Source organism: Pezoporus wallicus, unplaced genomic scaffold (assembly GCF_028554395.1).
Source record: "Pezoporus wallicus isolate ANWC-B61680 ecotype Strahan unplaced genomic scaffold, APGP_CSIRO_Pwel_v1 contig_3817, whole genome shotgun sequence".
In the NCBI taxonomy this organism is placed as follows: domain Eukaryota; kingdom Metazoa; phylum Chordata; class Aves; order Psittaciformes; family Psittacidae; genus Pezoporus; species Pezoporus wallicus.
The window spans coordinates 4,197,583-4,218,217 of NW_026635157.1; the positions used below are offsets into that span (position 1 = coordinate 4,197,583).

At 40.1% G+C, this 20,635-nt stretch overlaps 1 protein-coding gene across 8 annotated transcripts in view; it reads left to right on the forward strand.

Moving 5' to 3' along the window:
- TULP4 (TUB like protein 4) overlaps positions 1–20,635 on the forward strand; it is a 156,650-nt gene that overhangs the window by 126,201 nt on the left and 9,814 nt on the right. For all 8 annotated transcript variants that reach the window (XR_008971869.1, XM_057406695.1, XM_057406734.1 and 5 more), the window contains 6 exons: positions 2,311–2,477; positions 12,655–12,879; positions 15,120–15,354; positions 15,787–15,931; positions 18,471–18,615; positions 19,871–19,964. Coding sequence is in view for 7 of the 8 variants with exons in the window: in XM_057406695.1 (XP_057262678.1) it covers positions 2,311–2,477; positions 12,655–12,879; positions 15,120–15,354; positions 15,787–15,931; positions 18,471–18,615; positions 19,871–19,964 (1,011 nt within the window). In the remaining variant the exon portion in view is untranslated. The remainder of the gene's footprint in view (positions 1–2,310; positions 2,478–12,654; positions 12,880–15,119; positions 15,355–15,786; positions 15,932–18,470; positions 18,616–19,870; positions 19,965–20,635) is intronic.

The window sequence follows — 20,635 nt, forward strand, 5'->3', positions numbered from 1 at the left end:
AATTGATACAGAAAAACTTTTGCTGTTGGTTGAGAATTTGATTACTCAAATACAAGTTCTTCTTCTCATCCAGCTTGAAAACGTCTGGATGTTTTGTCAGTTCTAGTAGAGGTCCTGAACTGTTCAGTTGTATCCTTTCTTTATTTACACCTTTTAATTCAGTGATTGACAGTGCACTGCTACCTGTGGAACTGCTGAGCTACATCTACTAGTTATACTAGTTAGCTACAACTACTGCTGCCTGCACAGCTGTTGTATAGTTAGAGAGCTCTCTTCAAGGTTTACTGAGGGATGACTGATCCACCAACTCACTTGCATATCATTACCTCACTTTTAATCTCTGTGCTTGCTCCGAGACCTAGTGATGAGTTGAGCTATTTTACGTCAAGGTTCAATAATCATTGAAGACCCTGTTGGCAGTGTAAACGTGTTGTAGAACCATGCAGGATGCTGCAGCCCACATCCACCCCATGCTGCCTTTACAGCAGCCTAATTCTATGAGTTTTGTGGGAGAGAGAGGGAGAAAACCGTTGGAAACAATAATCACTCGTCTCTGTATGGGGATTGACTGAAAGCTTTACCCGAAGTCATGTGTCCAAAGACATGTATCATTTTGGTAGCTGTGTGGTTAATCCAGTTACCAAAAGTGGAATCGATTACCTTGCCTCTTTAGCTTGCCATTAATGGAGTCATTAGCGTGCCTAGCATTATACTCTCTGAGAAAGATGAATTAAATCTCATCGTAGACTACTTAAGGGCTGAGAGCTAAGAGAAAAAAAAGGGCCATACAAAGCCTAGCTGAGGAAAAAATATCTTGAGAAGCATGTGTCTTGTCTCTGATATGTACAGAAGCATAATTCCCGTGAGAAATATCAGAAAGTTGAAATAATACAAAACCATTTTAAATTGCACATGAAAGTCCCAGAAAATGACAAGTTGACAACTTGAAACAATTTTGAGATCCTTCCTGCCAACTCTCATTTCTCTCCTGCTTCTTCATTTGAAGACAGCTTCTCGCCCACAGATGTCTTCAAAAGGTTCTTGGCAGATTGAGCATCCCAGAGCACAAAAGTTTTGTCTTTACCTTCACTTTGTCTTAGCACAAAATAGCTGCCTTTCACCTCTGGTTTAAGAGTAAAAAGGTTTAAAGACTAGCTCAGTATTCCTTGCATATGCAAATCTGCCTCTGAAACACAAACAGAAATACAAAATACTGTTTTAGTGCTTTTCTTGAAGTTTGACAAAGAGCTGGAAGATGTAAGGGTTTGAAATTAGAATCCCCAAATTAAGGTATGGGTGTTCCTCACTGTGAGGTGCCTTTAGTAGAAGTACCTGATCATATCTGACTAAGTAATCCCTGCGTGCTTCTGCCAAACTCCTGCTAGGCAGATGAGTAGATTTCCACAGGTCAGGTGTCAAAAGAAAACCTATGACATGGAGACCATATGTAATTATGGACAAAAGTCCAAAAGTATTTCTAGTTTGACATTAATATTAAACTGTAATTGAGTAATGCCAGTGAGAACACAAGACACTGACAGCTATGCTGCTTTTTTTCACTGTAGGCATTTCCAGACAAATACTCTTTGTTGCTCTCTTAGTAAGATTCTTCATATAATCACAGAGTCATAGAATAGTTAGGGTTAGAAAGGACCTTAAGATCATCCAGTTCCAACCCCCTGCCATGGGCAGGGACATCTCACACTAAACCATGTCACCCAAGGCTCTGTCCAACCTGGTCTTGAACACTGACAGGGATGGAGCATTCACAGCTTCCCTGAACAACCCATTCCAGTGCCTTACCACCCTTACAGTAAAGAACTTCTTCCTTATATCCAAATAATATATCCAAATATATATACTATTTATATATAAAATATCCAAATAATATACCCAAACTTCTTCCTTATATTCTTAATCTCTGTATTAACTTGATTCCACTTATTTATCCCCTGAAGCTGTGCATAGGATCTTCCACATAATTTTAAACATCTCTAATAAATTTTTGTCCTCATGTACTTAGGAGAAACCACTGATTACATTCTAGACTCACCACAGAGACAGAAAAATGTATGTATTTTCCACATTTTTTACAATTTACAGAATAAAAAGACTCATTCTTGGAACTGCAAATATGTGGCACATATGCTACTATGCTACATTGCTTTCAATGAAAGGATTTAGGTTTCTATGTACTTAAGTAACTTTTGAGAGCATGATTTAGTTGTCCAAGTCACTTTGCAGCATCTGGAAGTGCCATTCCTACTGATTCTAAGCAGTGATCATTGCAAACCATCTTTGTGATTTCAGATGTGGTGGTGCAGTGGTGTACACAAGGAGACTTACTGGCAGTAGCAGGCATGGAGAAGCAAAGCCAGCTGGTTGACCTAAGCAATGGTTCCCTGTTGAAAAGCGCACTTGTCAAGTTCTACAATGTGCGTGGGGAACATATCTACACTCTGGAGACACCTGTGCAGGTAGGAGGTATTTTTTAAGTCAGTTCTCAATGCTTTTCCAACATGTTTTTCCCACATTAGCTGGCTGGTATAGACCTGTAATATGAAAACAGTTGCAAAACATCCGGAACACACTCTAGTATACAGTATAGATAAAAATGCACTATGAATAATTATTGTTTGCATTAAGGTAGACATCCAAGAGTGCATCTGATTCAAAAGACAACTGTGCTAGGTCTTGTGCCAAGTATATAAAAGAAACAGTCTATTTCCCAAAATCACTGGGCCATGAACGGGCAAGATAGAAAGAGGAAATTCTGTTGTTTTGGAGTGATTAAGGATAAAAAAGCTAGATAACTTGCTTGATGTTGAAGTAGAGCCAAGAGCTAGACAAAAATATTCTAAGTCCAGTGTCACAACTACAAGATTAGTCTCCCTTTGTTATTGCTGTAATTTTCTAATGTACAACCAGTTGATCTGATACAGTATTTAAATTTTTTATGGCATCAGATGGAGAAGGTTGAATCAGAAAGTCTTGTTTCTGTTCCCACTTTCTGTACAGACTTTTACTGTAACTTAGGTCATTCTACTTGACAAGTAAATGTCAACACATGGTCTGTGTGCTGCTTAGGAGTAAAAGCTTCATAGGTCTTTGCTGATATTTCAGAACGCAGCTGAATGTATCTCTACAGTTTATTTCATTTTCTGCAAAATAGGAATGACTGTTCTGATTTCTGACTCTTACTAGTGACACTTACTGAATTTATAATAGTTTTGAAATCTAAAAGTGAAGGAAAATGCTGTAGATACATTTACTTAATTATGTTTAATGATTATACCCTTTATTACATTTTTTTTCAGTACCCTGATCTGGGATGGATACAAAAGGATGACATAGTAAACCAGCTGCTAAGCTTTTGTGTTTGCTTATATTTAGCATTAACCTGTGCTTACTAACATTAGCACTCTAATTTAGACAGAATTCTTTAGTTTTGTAATATTTAAAATTATGATCTCTAAAGCCAACCTAAATACGTACAGTGACATCTAATGTTGATTTAGGTACTTAAAGCACAGCTTTCTTGTCTTAAACATATCCCTTTGAGCAAAGTAGCGCAGCTCTTTCCTCTCTGGATTGATTTTGGAGAAAACATATTTATACTAGTGTTGCTTATTTCCAGACCAGCTAAAAAGCACACCTTGTTCTCTTTCTTTAGTACCACAATATAGTATGTCCATGTTAGCTGTTGTAGCAGTGTAACACTCTAGTGTCAAGCTGTGAAGTCAAATTGTGGTTTAAGCATCTGTTGTGGTTTAAGCCCAGCCAGTAACTCGGAACCACTCAGCCACTTGTTCTCCCCTTCCCCCTTCTTCTCCCTCCCTCTGGTTGGGATGAGGAGGAGAATTGAAAGACTATAAAAAGGTTGAGATAAGAACTGTCCAATAACTAAAGTATAATTTGAAACAACTACTACTAATAATAATAATGATAAGGGAATTAACAAGGGGAGAGAATATAAAACTAAAAAGGGAAATGAAAAGAAAAACCAACCAAACAATAAACACAAGTAATGCACAATACAACTGCTCACCACCTGCCGACCGATACCCAGCCTGACCCGAGCAGTGAATTGGCCTTCCGGGTGACTCTCCCCCAGTTTATATGCTGGGCAGGATGTGCTGTGATATGGGATACCTCTTTGGCTAGTTTGGGTCAGGTGTCCTGTCTCTGCTTCCTCCTGGCTTCTTGTGCCCCTCGTCACTGGCAGAGCATGAGACTGAAAAGTCCTTGATCAGAGTAAATGCTACTGAGCAGCACCTAAAACATCAGTGTGTTATCAGCATTGTTCTCAGACTAAAGACAAAACACAGCACTGCACCAGCTACTACCTTCATCTCCTCTCGTTTCTCCCCATATCACTTCAGCTTTTCATGTTTTCAGCTCTTCTCAGTTCTCTACGTAATCAGCTGGGAGAAAGCACATAATGTGACACATGTAAGGGCTAATTATTCTGCCATTATATGAGTACTTACAGGACAACTGACAGGTCATACAGAACAGGTAACTTCCAAGTCCATACTGCAGTATCTCTTGTAGTGGAAATATTAACATGAGCCTCTATGCTTTTTCCAGCTGCTAATTTTCACTGAAAATGCAGTGTTTTAGTATCATGAAGATTTCTTTCCCCATTGTCAACTTCAGGTGAAAAGCCAGCAGCTTCAGAAGTTGTAAGCCAGGTTGGAAGCAAAGGAGAGAGGGGCCAGGGGGTAAACAATCACCCCTTTAATAGCACAATCATGGAGTCTTGTTTCTTTGGGAAAAACTGTGTGCGTAAACCTGCCTAAAATTAGAGCCACTCCTCTTATTAACTCAGTGTTCATTCTCTCTATTTAGTGCACATAAGTTCATATTTACTTAGCTTCAGGAGGAAGTGAGGGGTCTTTCAGAAGGACGTGTGCTTCTGTTTATGTGGACTTTATGCTTCTGTGTATTTGAATGCTGGACTGGCAGTATTACCAGCTAAGCGACAGGTACGCTAGAACATTGCTAAGTATTTGATTTACTAACAAAACCAGATAAAAACTACTCTTGCTAGTAACTTTGTTATTCTCTGCCTCTACTCCAAAGATGTGTGTGCAGAGATGACAGTGAGTCAGTGGTTCCAGTAATTCATCAGAGTAAATTAATTAGTTTTCTGTACCATGATAGTCAGCCTTGTAATGGGATTTTATAAAAATCATCACTGGTTATTGAAGAAATTAATTGAAGAAAATAATTTCCTCATCTCAAATTCTTCTGCCAAAACTGTTTCTTCTGAAACAAGCAAATGTGACTGGAAAAGCAAATTTATTATAAATGAGCATTGTTCTGAATAGTCAGAAAAAGTAAAGCAGAAACAAACATAGAAAGTAGTAGGTTACAGATGCACAACTGATTTTCCATGTGGTCCTCTGTCCCAATTCTTTGATAAAGCAGATGTCTGAAAATTTTATCAGTAAAGTATACTGAACTGTTTCTTTTTCTGCTGTTTGTCTGTCCTGTCTTTGGTAGGATATTCAGGAAACAAGAGATTTTACTGTTTATAATAAAACTCAGTCTAAACTGATGTAGGATTTGTATGCAACTTGGCTGGAATGTTACCTAACATAAAGTCAGTGCAGACCCCAAGGTAGGATAGATTTGGGTACTGCAGATTAGTCATCTTGATGATGACTGTTGTCATGGTTCCCTTCAAGGTGTTTTATTCACCATCTTCCCCTCCATCTTCAAGACAGCTTTGGCATCCTTTGCCTCATTTGATTAACTCTCGTAAGCTCTTACCTTCAGTATAGGAATTTATATTTCATAAACCTAGTTTGCTGACTATAAAACCCTAGATGGGGAAATCACACTTCTTTAGAAGTATCCAAATGAACACTTTGCATGAAAAATAACATTCGTAAACAGAGTGGTAAAGTTATCACAGTATTACAGCCTCACTTCTTCCCTGATCTGAGGCATCAGCCTCCCACCCTGACATGCTGCAAGAATGTATTTGCAGAATGTAGCAGAAAGAGCTGAAAAAGCTGAAAGAGATGGAAAAAAGGTACGGGTTGGGCCAATATGGAACTTCTGCCACATGGAATCATGTTTGAACCTTGAAAGAATGGGAAGAAATTTTCAGAAGAGTCTTCAGAAAGTCACACCAGACTTTTATCTTATAGTGAGGGGTGAGGTATTGGAACCCACTGCCCAAGGAGGTGGTGAATGCTCCATCTGTGGCAGTGTTCAAAGCCAGGTTGGACAGAGCCTTGGGTGGCATGGTCTGGTGTGAGGTGTCCCTGATTGGAACTAGATGATCTTAAGGTCCTTTCCAACCCAAAACCAGCCTGTGATCCTATGATTCCATGATCTTGTTGGAAGTAGTTCTATAAAATTGGATCTATATTGTGATTCCAAAGATTCCATACTGGTTACTTATTTAATACAGAGAGCATATCTTAAAGGCTGTTGATCAGCTGATAACTATTCAAAAAATATACTATCAAATTCTGTAAAACTTAGCTCTTACTAAACTGACTCTTGTGTACATGAACACCAACATGATGTACCAAAAATATACCCATTTCTTGTAGCTGGCAGTTTTTTCATGGTCCTGCTTTTTCAACATTTAAAACTGTGATTACAACAGCAGGCTGCCTTGCTGGTCTTTTTTTCTTTTTATTATTCTTGGAGGCATGTTGGTTTCTTCCATTATTTGTTAAACCCTCACAGCCTTTCCCTGGCATCAAGCAGGGATGAGAATAATCAACTCATTCAAGAGTGTTTTACAGTCTTGCTAAAACACTGTGACCCAGTTCTGTCACTTCAGAATTTCTTGTTGGATGTGAAGGCAGGTCTTTATTATATCAACTAACTGTACCTGCTGTTGGTCCTGAGTGGATACAGCTGCTTCCTGTCTTCCCATTTAAGCTTTAAACAGAGGAGTCTTCTACAGGATCACTTCAAAATTACTTAACTACCAGCTTTAACAAACCTGGGAAATTTTTGTTGTCTAATGGTTCAAACTTGTAGTTTGTATTTTGGTTCCTTCTTCACTTTTTATAATTTCCTTTTTTATATGTCCCACAGAAGACCAGGGGAACAAGAACATGGACTTAGAAACCGTGATGCTGATCAAATCTGTACACATATAATTCTACAGTATATTCACATTAGCTTATGATTTTATACCACTATGTAACTGATGTAAGAACATACTAAACTTCAAGTGCAATGAAGGATGAGAGTGAACTAAGCCCGGCATGTTCCGGAATCAGTTGTATAAGCAACAGAATTAGATGCAGAAAAATTGTAATTGCATTTTTATCACTGTAATATTTTTAAACCCTAATTCAGAGTGGTATACCAAACACTAAATCTTTATTGGAGAGGTTTCCAGGAGTCTTTGAGAAGACCCTCTTGCTCTAAACCTGCTGTTCTCAGCAGCAGCCTTCACAGCATTTCACAGCTGCTTCTCAGCTGGAAATGTCCCAGCATCTGAATGGATAGATTTAAGATGATGTGATCCTGCAGAAATGTGGTAGTTGTGTAAAAGCTATTTTATTAAGGCTGAGAAGGAGGATGCAATTTCAGATTAAATTCAGATCAGAAAGCTTTGAGATAAGAGGCTGCCTTTTGTGTTAACCAGATGAACTGACCTTGCTTATTTTCTCTTCCTTTATTTCACACAGAGTGTTCAGGTTTTGTTGCTTCTGAATTAACATTGCCTTGTATTTGTATCACCAGAAATTAATCCTATTTAGTTGTTACTGGATGACAATAAAGCTTCAAGAAGAGTTTATTGTCTTACAGGAACAAGAGCAACTGTCTAGAACTACGTGGTGAAACATTCTTTGGGACATCAATAAGGACTGTGATATTTTCCATATAGGCCATAAGGTCATCTCTGATTGCTGCAGAAATGGATTGTGATGAGGACTGGAAAATGGAGACATTTGTCTAAGCAATGACTCATTTTGCTACAATAGAATCTCATTGTTGTATTAGAATCTTAAAAAAAAACCCAAAGCCAAATAAAAAAAAAAAACAAAACACACAAAAACACACACACAAAAAACCGCAACCAAAAAAAAAAGCCAAAACCCAATCAGACAGAGGCTATAAGAAACATCTGCATAAAAAATCAAACAAAGCCACAGAGCAGTGTCATTTCTGACCACATCACAGCCTTCATTGCTTTTAGCACCTTCAATCCCTACTAGTTAATATTATTCCCACTGTTAATGTGGGGAACAGAAGAATGAAGAAGTTACATTTCTTTTCAGCAGCCAGCCATGAATGCTGTGGCAGTACAGAGATGCGCATGCACAATTCACAAGAGCTGTGTGGGCACTGCAGCTGTTGTACCATCCAGCTTCTCTCTGGGAAAAGGAGAGGGAAGAATGTTCATCTCCACATCAGCAAAGTGAGAGTGAGCAGGCAACAGACATCAGAGTTTTATTTACACATACCATTCACTAGATACTATTTTGCAGTTGGGTTCTTTCTCCTGAGAAAAATCCCTCTTGTTGCTGGGCTTTCTGCTCTGGAATACCATTTTTCTTTCATTACCAGTGGGACTCCCAGTGTCAGAAGATAAGGGATTAGTCCAAGCAGCAGCAGGCCCTGTGGCTCAGGATTTCTGAGCTCAAAGCAGGCAGCACGAATCAGCTTGAACAGTGTTTTCATTGACTGAGCTGCATAAAAGTGATTAAAGCCATATAAATCGTGTTTTCTCCTGAAGAGAGACAGATGAGTGAATTATGAGAAGCAACTACAGAGCTTTGAGCAGGAATATCCATTCCCATGTGCTTTTCTAAAGGGAGTCAACATTCCAGCTGGGGGTAAAGATTTGAACAGATGTAGACTTTCAAGCCCACCAAGGTGAAAGAGCTGCCTGTTTGCCACTTTTTGAGATGGGTTTTCAGTCAGTATTTCTCCTGATACAGCATCTTATTTTATTGTCCTTTAGCCAATTATTTCTAATATATAATTGTAATAGATCTGAATCCTATCTCTATGTAGAATTTCAAGGATGTTTCCATGTCTTTTTCTTACGTGTTTGTATGGAAACCCAGGAATTCAGGTATCTTACAGTTTGTGCTGAGATTTTTAAAAATCTGACAAGATATTTATATGCAAAGTGAGATTAGAAATTCTCACTAGACATTATATTTGTAGCTGCATTTCCATGTTCCTAGCAGAAAAATAAAAGTGTGCAAACATGGAAAGTAATTTTTTCTGTCCTGGGATCTGCTTGTTCATTTTCTAACAGATACAGTATGGGTATCAACAACTTTTTTCCTTCCTTCTTTGTTTTGCTAAAACAGTGCAAATAAATGGATGGTTTATGTTGGATGTTGGAATTCAATTGTTTTTTCTCAGCAGAGTCTGGAAGGAAAGGTGGCCAGCTCATAACTGACTTGCTGCAGTAATTGATTCATATCCCTGACTGTCAAGGGAAAGAGTGGGAAGCATAGTCATTGAAAAGTATTATTTGAGCAGTACATTTAAAGGTCAGGTCAGATCTGGCATTTGGGTGATCTTTTCTTTCTCCAAGCTTGTAATGACAGACTAATTTTCCCTGAACCTCATCTTAAATCTTAGCCTTTCACCATAAAGAAAATGTAGCTGGATGTTAGGCTTGAGTACTGTGGGTCCCCCCATTCCATAGAAAAGGAAGGCAAGGCATCTGTGGTGAATCAGTAAACAAAGACAAATCAATATGGTACAAGTGCTCTTTGATGAGATTGAAAATATTAAAACGTGAGGTGTGTAAGAAGACTAAATAAAGAGTAGAGGTGCCATGATTTACAAACAGTACAACTCTTGTAGCTATTGTGTGTGTGTGTATTTAAACATGCAGCCACTGACATATTGTTTACATAAAAATCTGTAAACAGAACATAAGGGAATCAGATATTCAGAAGCTTAAATGATGGCTGAACTATGGTTGCCTGTGGTGAAATCATGCAGTGAGGCCATGTCTTTCAACTCGTAACTTTCTACTCTTCCTGAGCTCCACAGTGCTGTGTTGCCAGATGTCCTACCCAGTGTTTCAAAGCTTCTGAAAAACCTCTTCTTTGGGAATATGTCTAAGATTGCAAATGTTCTTGCCCTAGTAGTATCTGCATCTCTGCTGTTCTCTATATGCAGCAGTAATCTGAGGAGAGAAGTGGTTTCACTTGACTCTCTTTGGATGAAGAGAGGCCTGTCTGGGTATGATATATTGGGTTATAGCAGCTGCAGTACTAGACTTCATGGTAGGGCTCTCTGGGTGTGCTATATTGTATTATGCTAGCTGGGATATTAGACTTCTCTTCTGGCATTAAACTCTTTCCAGTAATTAAAGATTTGTGTGTGAAGTCACATCCTTTTTTGTTCCTTCACTGTATTTTTAGGTAAGCTTTACTTGATGCAAGGTGAACAGAAGGATGCAGTTTGGATCCCATGGTAATGATCAGGTAGATAGTTCTGCCCGTGCAGAATTCAGTACTTGGAGAAATCAGGGTCACTTCTACTAGTGCCTTTATCAGGCTGTCATATACTAGATATGGCAGGTACCTAACTTGTGTCAGTGCCTTTTCAATTGCATTTATTTTGCAAGCTTGAACTGTCTCATTACTGCCCAACAGTATGAGGGCTGAGCCAAACTCTCAAATCATGAAAATACCAATCAGTAAGGTATCTTTTATGTGATCTCCCATCAAATTTAAGACCCTGTCCCACAGATTATGGTTATGACAAACTGTGTAATAATTATCAATGGTACACAAAGGATTTCTCAATTCTTTTGAAGTTCTCAACTACAAAATGCCTTTAGCAATTACTGTGAAAATCACACAGTTCACATGTAGCTACTTTCTATTTGCATATCAGTCAGCCTGAAGGTTTGTGCCTCCATGGAAGTGTGTGTGTGTGGTGTTGCCTAGATGCTCTAAAAATGAAGCTTCTTCATTCCTCCCACTTTAAAACCAGTGTTTTCCTTAAAATGTAAATCTAGGATAAGATGACATAGGAGGGAAGGTTTTTCTCTGAAAAAGTTATTTTTTCCAACCCTGTATCTTGATGATATATATTGATATAGTACTGTGCAGCTACATTTTGTTTCATATCATTCACATAAAAACATTTTGTCCCAATTTCTCACCTTTAAGCATCTTGAATTTGTAACTAAAGGGAAAGCTTTCTTCTCCAGACGAGATTTATAACTTCTAGGCTGATCTAACCCAGCTATCTGGTATCATATTATTAGAGAGGAGTGGATAAAAGTTACTCTTGATGGTGCGTTGACCCTTGTCTTCTGTATAGTTAATTCTTGGTTTATGCACCTTGTGAAGAGCAAACGTATTTCAAAGAGACCTTGACCTTTCAGTAAATACAGTTCATAATTCAGATTAAAAACATGTTTGGTTAAGAGTTTGAGTGTCATGGATTGTGAAAAGGAGAGAGCCCTCCACAGGAAGAGCAAACCTTTTGTAGTTTACTGATTACAACCTGCTGCACAGTATTCTTCATGACATGAGAGTTTCTTCTTTATTCTATGTTATTTGTATAGAGATAGCAGTTATGGGATTGAAATTCCATCCACTTTGTGTGTATATATGCAAATACAGATGCTTTGTAAGAGAAAGCAAGAGATGAGAGGTGGATGCAGCTAACACTTATAAAGGGCAAAAGTAATAGTGATAGGGCTGTAGGAGGTCACAACAGACTGGTGCTTTACATGAAAAAGATGGGGTTTAGAAGAGGTTAAAGAGCTCCTTGCAAGCACAGCTCAGTATCCTCACATGAACTCTTGATGTTCATGCAGCAGGGAATAATGTTCAGAACAGCATTTGAGTTGTTTATTGTTAATTCTGCTCCATGTTCTGACACTTAGTACCAGTTGCTCCTGACTGGTTTTACTGTCATGAATTTAGACATTTCTGAGTGTAGCAAGCGAAAGACAAAAGGCCATTCTCTCTTTTGTTCCTGGTGCTTTTCCACAGTTCGCTTCCTCTGGGAATAGTTCAGAAGAGATACTGTGCAGCAGAAGTCTCAGTGTAAGACAAGAAAGCTGTCTGTATTTTGTCCAGTAGTTTACTAAATGTCTCTGGGTATACAATTTAACTTTTCAGTTGTAAAATGTGGGCCATTACCAATGGATGAGGGTTGATTAGATGACTGAAAAAGTCATCTGGATATGGCATCAAAAGATTCTGCTTTTTAACATTGTGTGACTTGAAAGTCACTTATAATAGAATCATATAGTGGTTAGGTTGAAAGGGACCTTAAAGCTCATCTGGTTCCAATCCACCTGCCATGGGCAGGGACACCTTCCACTAGACCAGGTTGCTCATAGCCCCGTCCAACCTGGCCTTGAACACTGCCAGAGGTGGGGCAGCCACAGCTTCTCTGAACAACCTGTTCCAATGAATTTGATAGACAATTCCTTGTGTAAAGGGCTTTAAGCCTTGCGAGTAAAAAGCCTTGTATAAACATCAACCACTGATATTGGTAATTTCAGGTGTTTACATCCTTCTCCCTTTTTGGGGGCAATTTTATGCATTTTTAAGTTTCTGTAAGACTTGGTGTGATGTGGCTGGTGTTGAATTCATGTGGTCACTTGCTGTGCAACTATCTCTAAGCAAGTACAGGCTCTTTTAAAGTGGTGTCCTTTTCCTTTCCACGCAGCGTCCCATCATCTCCATCTGTTGGGGTCACAGAGATTCGCGCCTGCTGATGGCTTCCGGACCTGCATTGTATGTTGTCAGAGTGGAGCACAGGGTCTCCAGCCTGCAGCTGCTGTGCCAGCAGACCATTGCTAGCTGCCTGCGGGATGACAAGGATATCAGCAAACTGACCCTGCCCCCTCGGCTCTGCTCATACCTCACCACTGCCTTTATACCAACAATCAAGGTAAAAGGAAAGAAATGTGTGTGTGTGAGGAAGAGGAAAGGGTTGCTTGATTTCCCTCCCATGGTGCTACTAAGTGGCAGTGGCTAAATGATAAGATATTACATTTACCGTAATTACCATTTTAAAAGCTTGATTAAGGGTCATTCCTGTCCTCTTCAAGAGCCCACTAATCTATTTGGTGCCTATTAAAATCTCAAGAGAAGGCTCACACATACTGATCTACTTTATTCCATGGGGATGGCCTGTTCAAGGAGATCCCAAGGGTAAAATTTGCTGGTGACAAAAAAACTTCTGAAGCAGCTCACACTGTTGATAAGTCTGTGTCACAGTCACAGGAGAGATTCAGAGCTGTAAAACTGTTGCCTTCCTACCTATTACATGAGTCCTTGTTTTGCCAGGAAAGTTACACTTTTAAGACCTGTGGCTGCCCGGACATTTCTGCTGACAGTGAGCTCTGCTAACCTTACTGTTCCAACAGTGTTGTGGAAAATGAACTGGATATTATGCCTTTTCCTGTACCACAAGCAGAGCCATCTGCTCAGCCCCTTTGTTTCATGGTTTTGCCTGCAGTCATATCTCAGGATTTCTGAACTCTTTATCACAGCCTATAAACTAGGGCATTAGATAGTAAATGCCCTACATTCAAACATGTATTTTTGTGTTAGGTATTTTCTGTATATGTGTTAATAGCATTCTCCTGAGCTAGTTTCAGATCCTTGTTAAAACAACGCAGAGCTAGAATAACTAATTTGAAATCAGTGGAGTTGGCCCAGCTAAAATGAGAATAAATTATGCTTGTAAAATAATGATGCAGCACAGTTCCATTTGGGTACTGCTAATGAGGGCAATTTGTGCAACTATGAAACATTTCATTTGCCAGAGAAGAATAAATGCCTTGCTGTAACCGTAACTCCTCGATCTTCAAATCAAATGCAGAACATTTAACACACCAGTGGTTCTCAGTTCTTTCTAGCATGCCTATTTCTCCCCAGGATGCTTTCCATGTTGTCCCAGAGCCACCCCTGAAGCTCTCTAGAATTTCAGTGATGCTTGCTTGGGTGTTGGGGAGGAGATGAGATGGGATGGGATGGGATAAGATGGGGTGGGATGGGATGGGACGGGACAGGATGGGACAGAGGCAGCTGTTGGCTGTAGCAAGGCTGGGAGCCATGACATCACTCAGAGGCAGTACAGCAGAATGTACTTGCCACTAACCCTTCTGTCAGCTCCTAGAGGGGGGCTGCATAGCTGAGAGGCTGATGCAGGGTTCCCAGAAGCCACGTGCCCCTCCTTGCTGTTTCATGGGTGTTTCTGGAGCCTCCTCAACACTGATCCATACTTTCCCTGGCTTTCCCCCAGGCACATACTCCCACCAACGTTGTCAGCTGTGCCTCCAGTGCCTGAAAGGGCACCGTCTTCCCTGAATGCATTCCTCTTCCACCTCCAGCTTGAGCACTACATCACAGATCACTCCTCAGCCTATATCCCCTCCTTTTTTCCTTTGTACTAGCATTTTGAAAGAAACTGTGTTGACTTATATACATTAATACTATTTTATACGCATTATAATTATTTATACACTATTTTATACTACATTATACAAAAGCAATCTACTGCTTTAGGACTGAGCTTTTTATGGATTAATACAGCGTGTGCGCAAGCAGGGCAAAGTAACCCACCCTGAGCTTTGTGTTCATATTTCTTCATGTTGCACACAAATAGGCCCTCAGCAAAGATGGGTGATGTGCTTGGAAGTGGTACAAGAAGTACAAGCTTCTTCCACAGCTGACATCATTGTAGCGTAGTGGCTTAGCATGTACTGGTGCTAACCAGGAATGGGAACCTGAGTGGCCAAGTTCACTTGGAGGACCACCAAGAGACAAGATATTCTGAGACTTAGGCTTGACCATATTACCCAAGTTAAAAAGGAGAAGCTGAGGCTGGAAGATACGTTTGTTGTCTAATTCAGTGATCTAATCACAGGTCCAACCTTCCTTTTTCATGTAACTAGTTCCAATTTTCTGTGTACAGCTGCTTTTGACCTAACTAAATAATACACAGCTACTCTGTCTTGCATGTGGGTCCTGCATAACTCACGCAGTAACCTGTACTAATTTTGAACTGCCAAGTTAGAGTTGGGTTCATATTCAGTTAGTTGTGTTGGGATTAAGTCACCACAGGAGAAAAAAAACACAATAACCTATAGGAAACTTTCTCTTTCTTTCCTTCATTTAACTAAGCCTCCTATCCCAGACCCAAACAACATGAGAGATTTTGTCAGCTACCCAACAGCTGGTAATGAACGGCTTCACTGCACGATGAAGCGGACAGAAGATGACCCAGAGGTTGGCGGTCCATGTTATACTCTGTACCTGGAATACCTCGGGGGACTGGTGCCTATACTGAAGGGACGTCGCATTAGCAAGTTGCGGCCGGAGTTTGTCATCATGGATCCTAAAACAGATGGAAAAGCAGGTATAGCTGAGTTGTTGCTCTGTGTAAAAAAATGATGTAGAAAGACTTAGATATTAAATCCTCAATAGTTAAAGAAAATCTTAGCATGACCTGGGCTCAAGCCTCTGAAATTATACCATTGTCTCTTCTGCTCTACAAAAGGGAACTTCTTCTATTTTGAACAGTGGGGAACAGATTGATAATGAGCAGAAAATATTCTTTAATATCAGTTTTGAGTTGCAATTCACCCCTCTGAATCATGTTCACTCAGGTTCAAATCATTGGGAATTTGGAATTTATACTAGGCAGGGTGAAGAATGGTTCATTTTTCTCTGCATGGTTTTATCTCAACTGCTGCCTGTGGATTGGATTTATGCTTCTGATGGCAGATGGTTGCAATTGATATCAGTTTTCTGAAGCACCACTTACATTTTCTGGGGCCTGTCTTGATAGATGAAATCTATGGAAACAGCTTGATTTCCACTGTGATTGACAGCTGCAACTGCTCTGACTCCAGCGATATTGAACTGAGTGATGACTGGGCAGCAAAGAAATCTCCCAAAATCAGTCGAGCTAGCAAATCACCCAAACTCCCCAGGTAATAATTTCTTGGATATTTCTTCTTCTTTTTTTCCTTTTTTTTTTTTTTTTTAACACTGTCTTGACACCTCATAAAATTAAAAGCAAACTCCTTCAAGCAGATAGAAGTCATCCTCTGAAGGAGTGAGGTTCTCTACAGAGTGCAGTTATGGGGTGATCTCAAGAAACTGGTGTTGAGGTGGTCTGTGGGGAAGGTTCTGGGGCAAAAGGTGGTGGGTCATGACTTCTCAGTCTTAAAGAAAGATTTTATAAACTCTCCCACCTCTGCCTCTGCCACATGTGAACTTTTGCCATGATGGAATGTATTTTGTCCTTCAAACAGTCTGTGTTTTTACCTCTTCAGTGCTTAGTCTAGGTAAACCCTTCATTTTCTATGGGGTATTTTGAAATTCAGATCTACGCATAGGTAGCATAGATACTGGCATAGACGGCACTGCTGCTTTGGTGACCTTGCAAGGGAGCCTCTGCAACCAGATCCTCCTGAACACTGGGTTGACAAGGTTCTGTAACAATATGCAAACCAAGCTTCTAGGCTCTTGATTCATCTGGTTCTTTTCCTGCTGGCTCTTCATTATGTGCATAGACAGAATCCTCCACCAGCACAGAGCCTCACTGATGTCTGATGCTTATCACTGACATTTATCTACCAGCTTCACGTTATGGGATTGAGGCCCTGATGCCTTCTAGCTGCAACTGACGCTTTTCCAAAGACCTTACATTATGAGCTTGCCCTAGTGTGAGGCAAAGCAAATGCATCCCTTTATATATGAACAGACCAAAGTTTAGTAGTAGTACTTGACAAAAAAAAATCAGTTCCTGAGCTAAAACTGTAATAGCTCAGGAAAAACAACTATATTGCATCCTTGATTTTTTTAAGAGTGTACTTTTGAAATCTAACTTTCGTTTGCTGTTTTTCCTACCAGTCAGTTGTTTCAGGTGCTTAATCTCTTATTCATGACCCACCTTTTGTAGTGGGAGATAGGAATAACTTTTGGCTTAGAGTTTGTCTCCAAATTTTAAAGTTTGGCTCTGAATTGGAGCGACATCAATTTGATAGGTGGACCACTCGGTGGGTAAAGAACTGGCTGGATGGCTGCATGCAGAGTTGTGGTCAATGGCTCAATGTCCAGCTGGAGACCAGTAATGAGTGGTGTCCCTCAGGGATTGGTGTCGAGACTGGTCTTGTTCAACATCTTTGTCGCTGACATGGACAGTGGGATTGAGTGCGCCCTCAGCAAGTTTGCCGATGACACCAACCTGTGTGATTCGGTTCGTACCCTGGAGGGAAGGAATGCCATCCAGAGGGACCTTGACACACTTGTGGGGTGGGCTGATATCAACCTCATGAAGTTTAACCATGCCAAGTGCAAGGTCCTACGCCTGGGTTGGAGCAATCCCAGGCACAGCTACAGGTTGGGCAGAGAAGAGATTCAGAGCAGCCCTGCGGAGAAGGACTTGGGGGTGTTGGTCAATGAGAAAATGAACATGAGCAGGCAGTGTGCGCTTGCAGCCCTGAAAGCCAACCGTATCCTGGGCTGCATCAAAAGGAGCGTAACCAGCAGGTCGAAAGAGGTGATCCTGCCCCTCTACTCTGCTCTTGTGAGACCTCACCTGGAGTATTGTGTGCAGTTCTGGTGTCCTCAACATAAAAAGGACATGGAACTGTTGGAACAAGTCCAGAGAAGGGCCACGAGGATGATCAGGGGACTGGAGCACCTCCCGTATGAAGATAGGCTGAGAAAGTTGGGGCTGTTCAGCCTGGAGAAGAGAAGGCTGCGTGGAGACCTCATAGGAGCCTTCCAGTATCTGAAGGGGGCCTATAGGGATGCTGGAGAGGGACTCTTCATTAGGGACTGCAGTGACAGGACAAGGGGTAACGGATTAAAACTTAAACAGGGGAAGTTTAGATTGGATATAAGGAGGAAATTCTTTACTGTGAGGGTGGTGAGGCAGTGGAATGGGTTGCCCAGGGAAGTTGCGAAAGGTCCACTCCTGATGGTGTTCAAGGCCAGGTTGGACAGAGCCTTGGGTGGCATGGTTTAGTGTGAGGTGTCCCTTGCAGGGGGGTTGGAACCAGATGATCTTAAGGTCCTTTCCAACTCTATTCTATGACTCTGGGATTCTAAGATCAGTGACGAAGTTTGTGGGCCCTTGCTTTGCTCTACTGATGTGAAGATCTGCCAGTTCAGGTGTCTTGTTTTCATTTCTTGAGACATTGCTCAAAGTCTTCATAGCTGAAATAACTCAGCCCTACACCTTTTATGGATTAGTAGAGGGTATATTGTATCTCACAGAACTGATGTAAGCTTTGTTAAATGAATTGGACAGTATCCAAGTCTGAGTTACTGCAAGTGTGTCAGTTCTCATGTATCTTTACATTTGACCTGTAACTGTCCATCCTGTAGACTCTAAAGACTTCATTAGTCACTTAGAGGACACCATACCAGTTGTCTTCATTACATCCTTACATTGAAAGACATGAATTTTGTGCATTTTTGCATGCCTGTTGATGATTCCAATTATTGGTTTATCTGCAGAATCAACATAGAGGCTCGCAAATCTCCAAAGATGTCACGAGCTGCGCAGGAGATATCAAGATCACCAAGGCTGCCAATAAGGAAACCTTCTATTGGTTCACCAAGCCTAACCCGAAGAGAGTTTCCTTTAGAAGATATTACTCAGGTATTGTGCACATTGTTACTAGACCTGAGCCCAAATGCATCTCCTTCCAGAGTCTGCATGTTGTGATATCGATCCAGTGATCACCAATGAAAACTTTTCATTTAATTACAGTAGCTAGATGGAGCAACTAGAGAATTGCATCTTCCAGTTCAATATTAATGTTTGAAAGAGTCAGTGGAATATCAAGTGTTGTCTGGTAATTCCTGCTACCTTTGCCTTCTGTCAGTGTGAGTCCATGTGAGAGGTTTTATTCTAGGTGATGTTGCTGGCTGTTTGAAGGTGTATGTAAAAATGCTTCATCAGTTTCTCAGAGTTATCTTAATGCTACCACAGTTCTCTGCTTTGCTAGGGATTGCAGTTATAAGCAAGTGCTTGCTTCAGAGGGCCACATGTTCTCTGTTTGATAATTAACATGTAATGGCCTTAATTGGAAGGAAGGCAAGGAATTAGTGCTTTGTGCTCTTCGTGGTGTTTGTGTCCTGTGGGTAAATGAAACTTAGCAGGTTGTAGAACTGTCAAGGTTACGTATTTTATTAATGCCAGCCAACATTCTTTTCATTTTGTTTTGTTTAATTTCAGATGTTGGTTTTTTTTTTCTGCACTATCATTTCACTTCTTCCTTTACATTGAAACAGTCTAGGTCAGTTACACAGCAGTGGTAGGTAGGACTAAAAGTCCTTTCGATAGGACAGGAGACCAGAGGCTTAGATCCTGCTCTTGGCGTGATCTAACTCCTACTGACAGTGTAACTCTTGGCCTTTGAGAAAATCTCTTGATCTTTAAGACCCATAATTTGATCACCATTGAAGCAGTGTTTTGGGAAGCTGCTTTGGAAACTCCAGTAAAAATATGTTTGTCTTTCTGTCTTATTTATTTTTCTATAAAGTGATTCGTAAGCACAGAAGCAGAGGGACGGGTATATTTACAGAATAGCCATGCTCTTGTGCAGGAGAAGCCTGACAACAGGCCTATTCTCACTAAGCTGCCATCATGTTGTTCAGTCCTTCAATAACTTTTACCAGCCAATGTGGCTGTTGTATACACAATATCTGATGGTGTACAGATAATCAAAATGAGACTTCTTAATGACTGCGTATAAGAGTTGCTACATAAGCACATTAGGATGTTTCAGTAAAATAAAAACAAGAGGAGCTGAAATTGTATTATCACTTGCAATAGCCTGATTGCTGTGCAGTTTCTTACTAGAGCTCAATACAGATTTTATTAGGTAAAATGGTCTTGTTTTGCTTTGCAGCACAACTACCTTGCTCAGGTCACATCTAATATCTGGGGAACCAAATTTAAAATCGTGGGTTTGGCTGCTTTCCTACCAACTAACCTTGGTGCAGGTAAAAGTAAACTATTGATTTTTTTGCATGTCAAACTCCTTCTAACATGCAACAAACTTAATGCCATTTGATTCTTTTCAAGTGATCGGAAGGCTTCTGTAACAAAGCATTTATTTTCTATGGACAGTAGCAGTTAGTTTTTATAAAATTCACTGTAACTAAAAGAGGTTAAAATCTATACATACAACGAGATGACCAATAAAATATTAAGTCTTAGTTGTAACAAAAATACTAATCTACAGTCAAGACCTTGATTTTTACAGTTTATTTTAAAAACCCCGAAGAACATTTTTGCAAGAAGACTATAATAAAACTCACAGGTTTTAAGCTACTGTAATAGAAATATTTTTAAAAGTCAGATTTTTATGGTCACTTGGCTACTAACTATACCAAAGTAATGCTTAAAAAGTTATTACAGCATCATGCTCAAGATTCTTCAAGTCAGTGCATAACCTTGTCGTATGGTTCTCTTTGTGGAGCATCAGTACATTGGTAGCCTTCATTAAAAGTAGTATTTGTCTGTGCTCCTTATCTTTTTCTGTGTAGGCCAGTTCTACCTAGATAGTCCTTTTGAAGGAATAAGGCTAAGTAAAGAGCAGCGTACTAGTAGAAGTGAGCTCTGAATTGAAATATTAATGCAAGTATAGGAGTCCTGTGAACTCTTCAGAAAA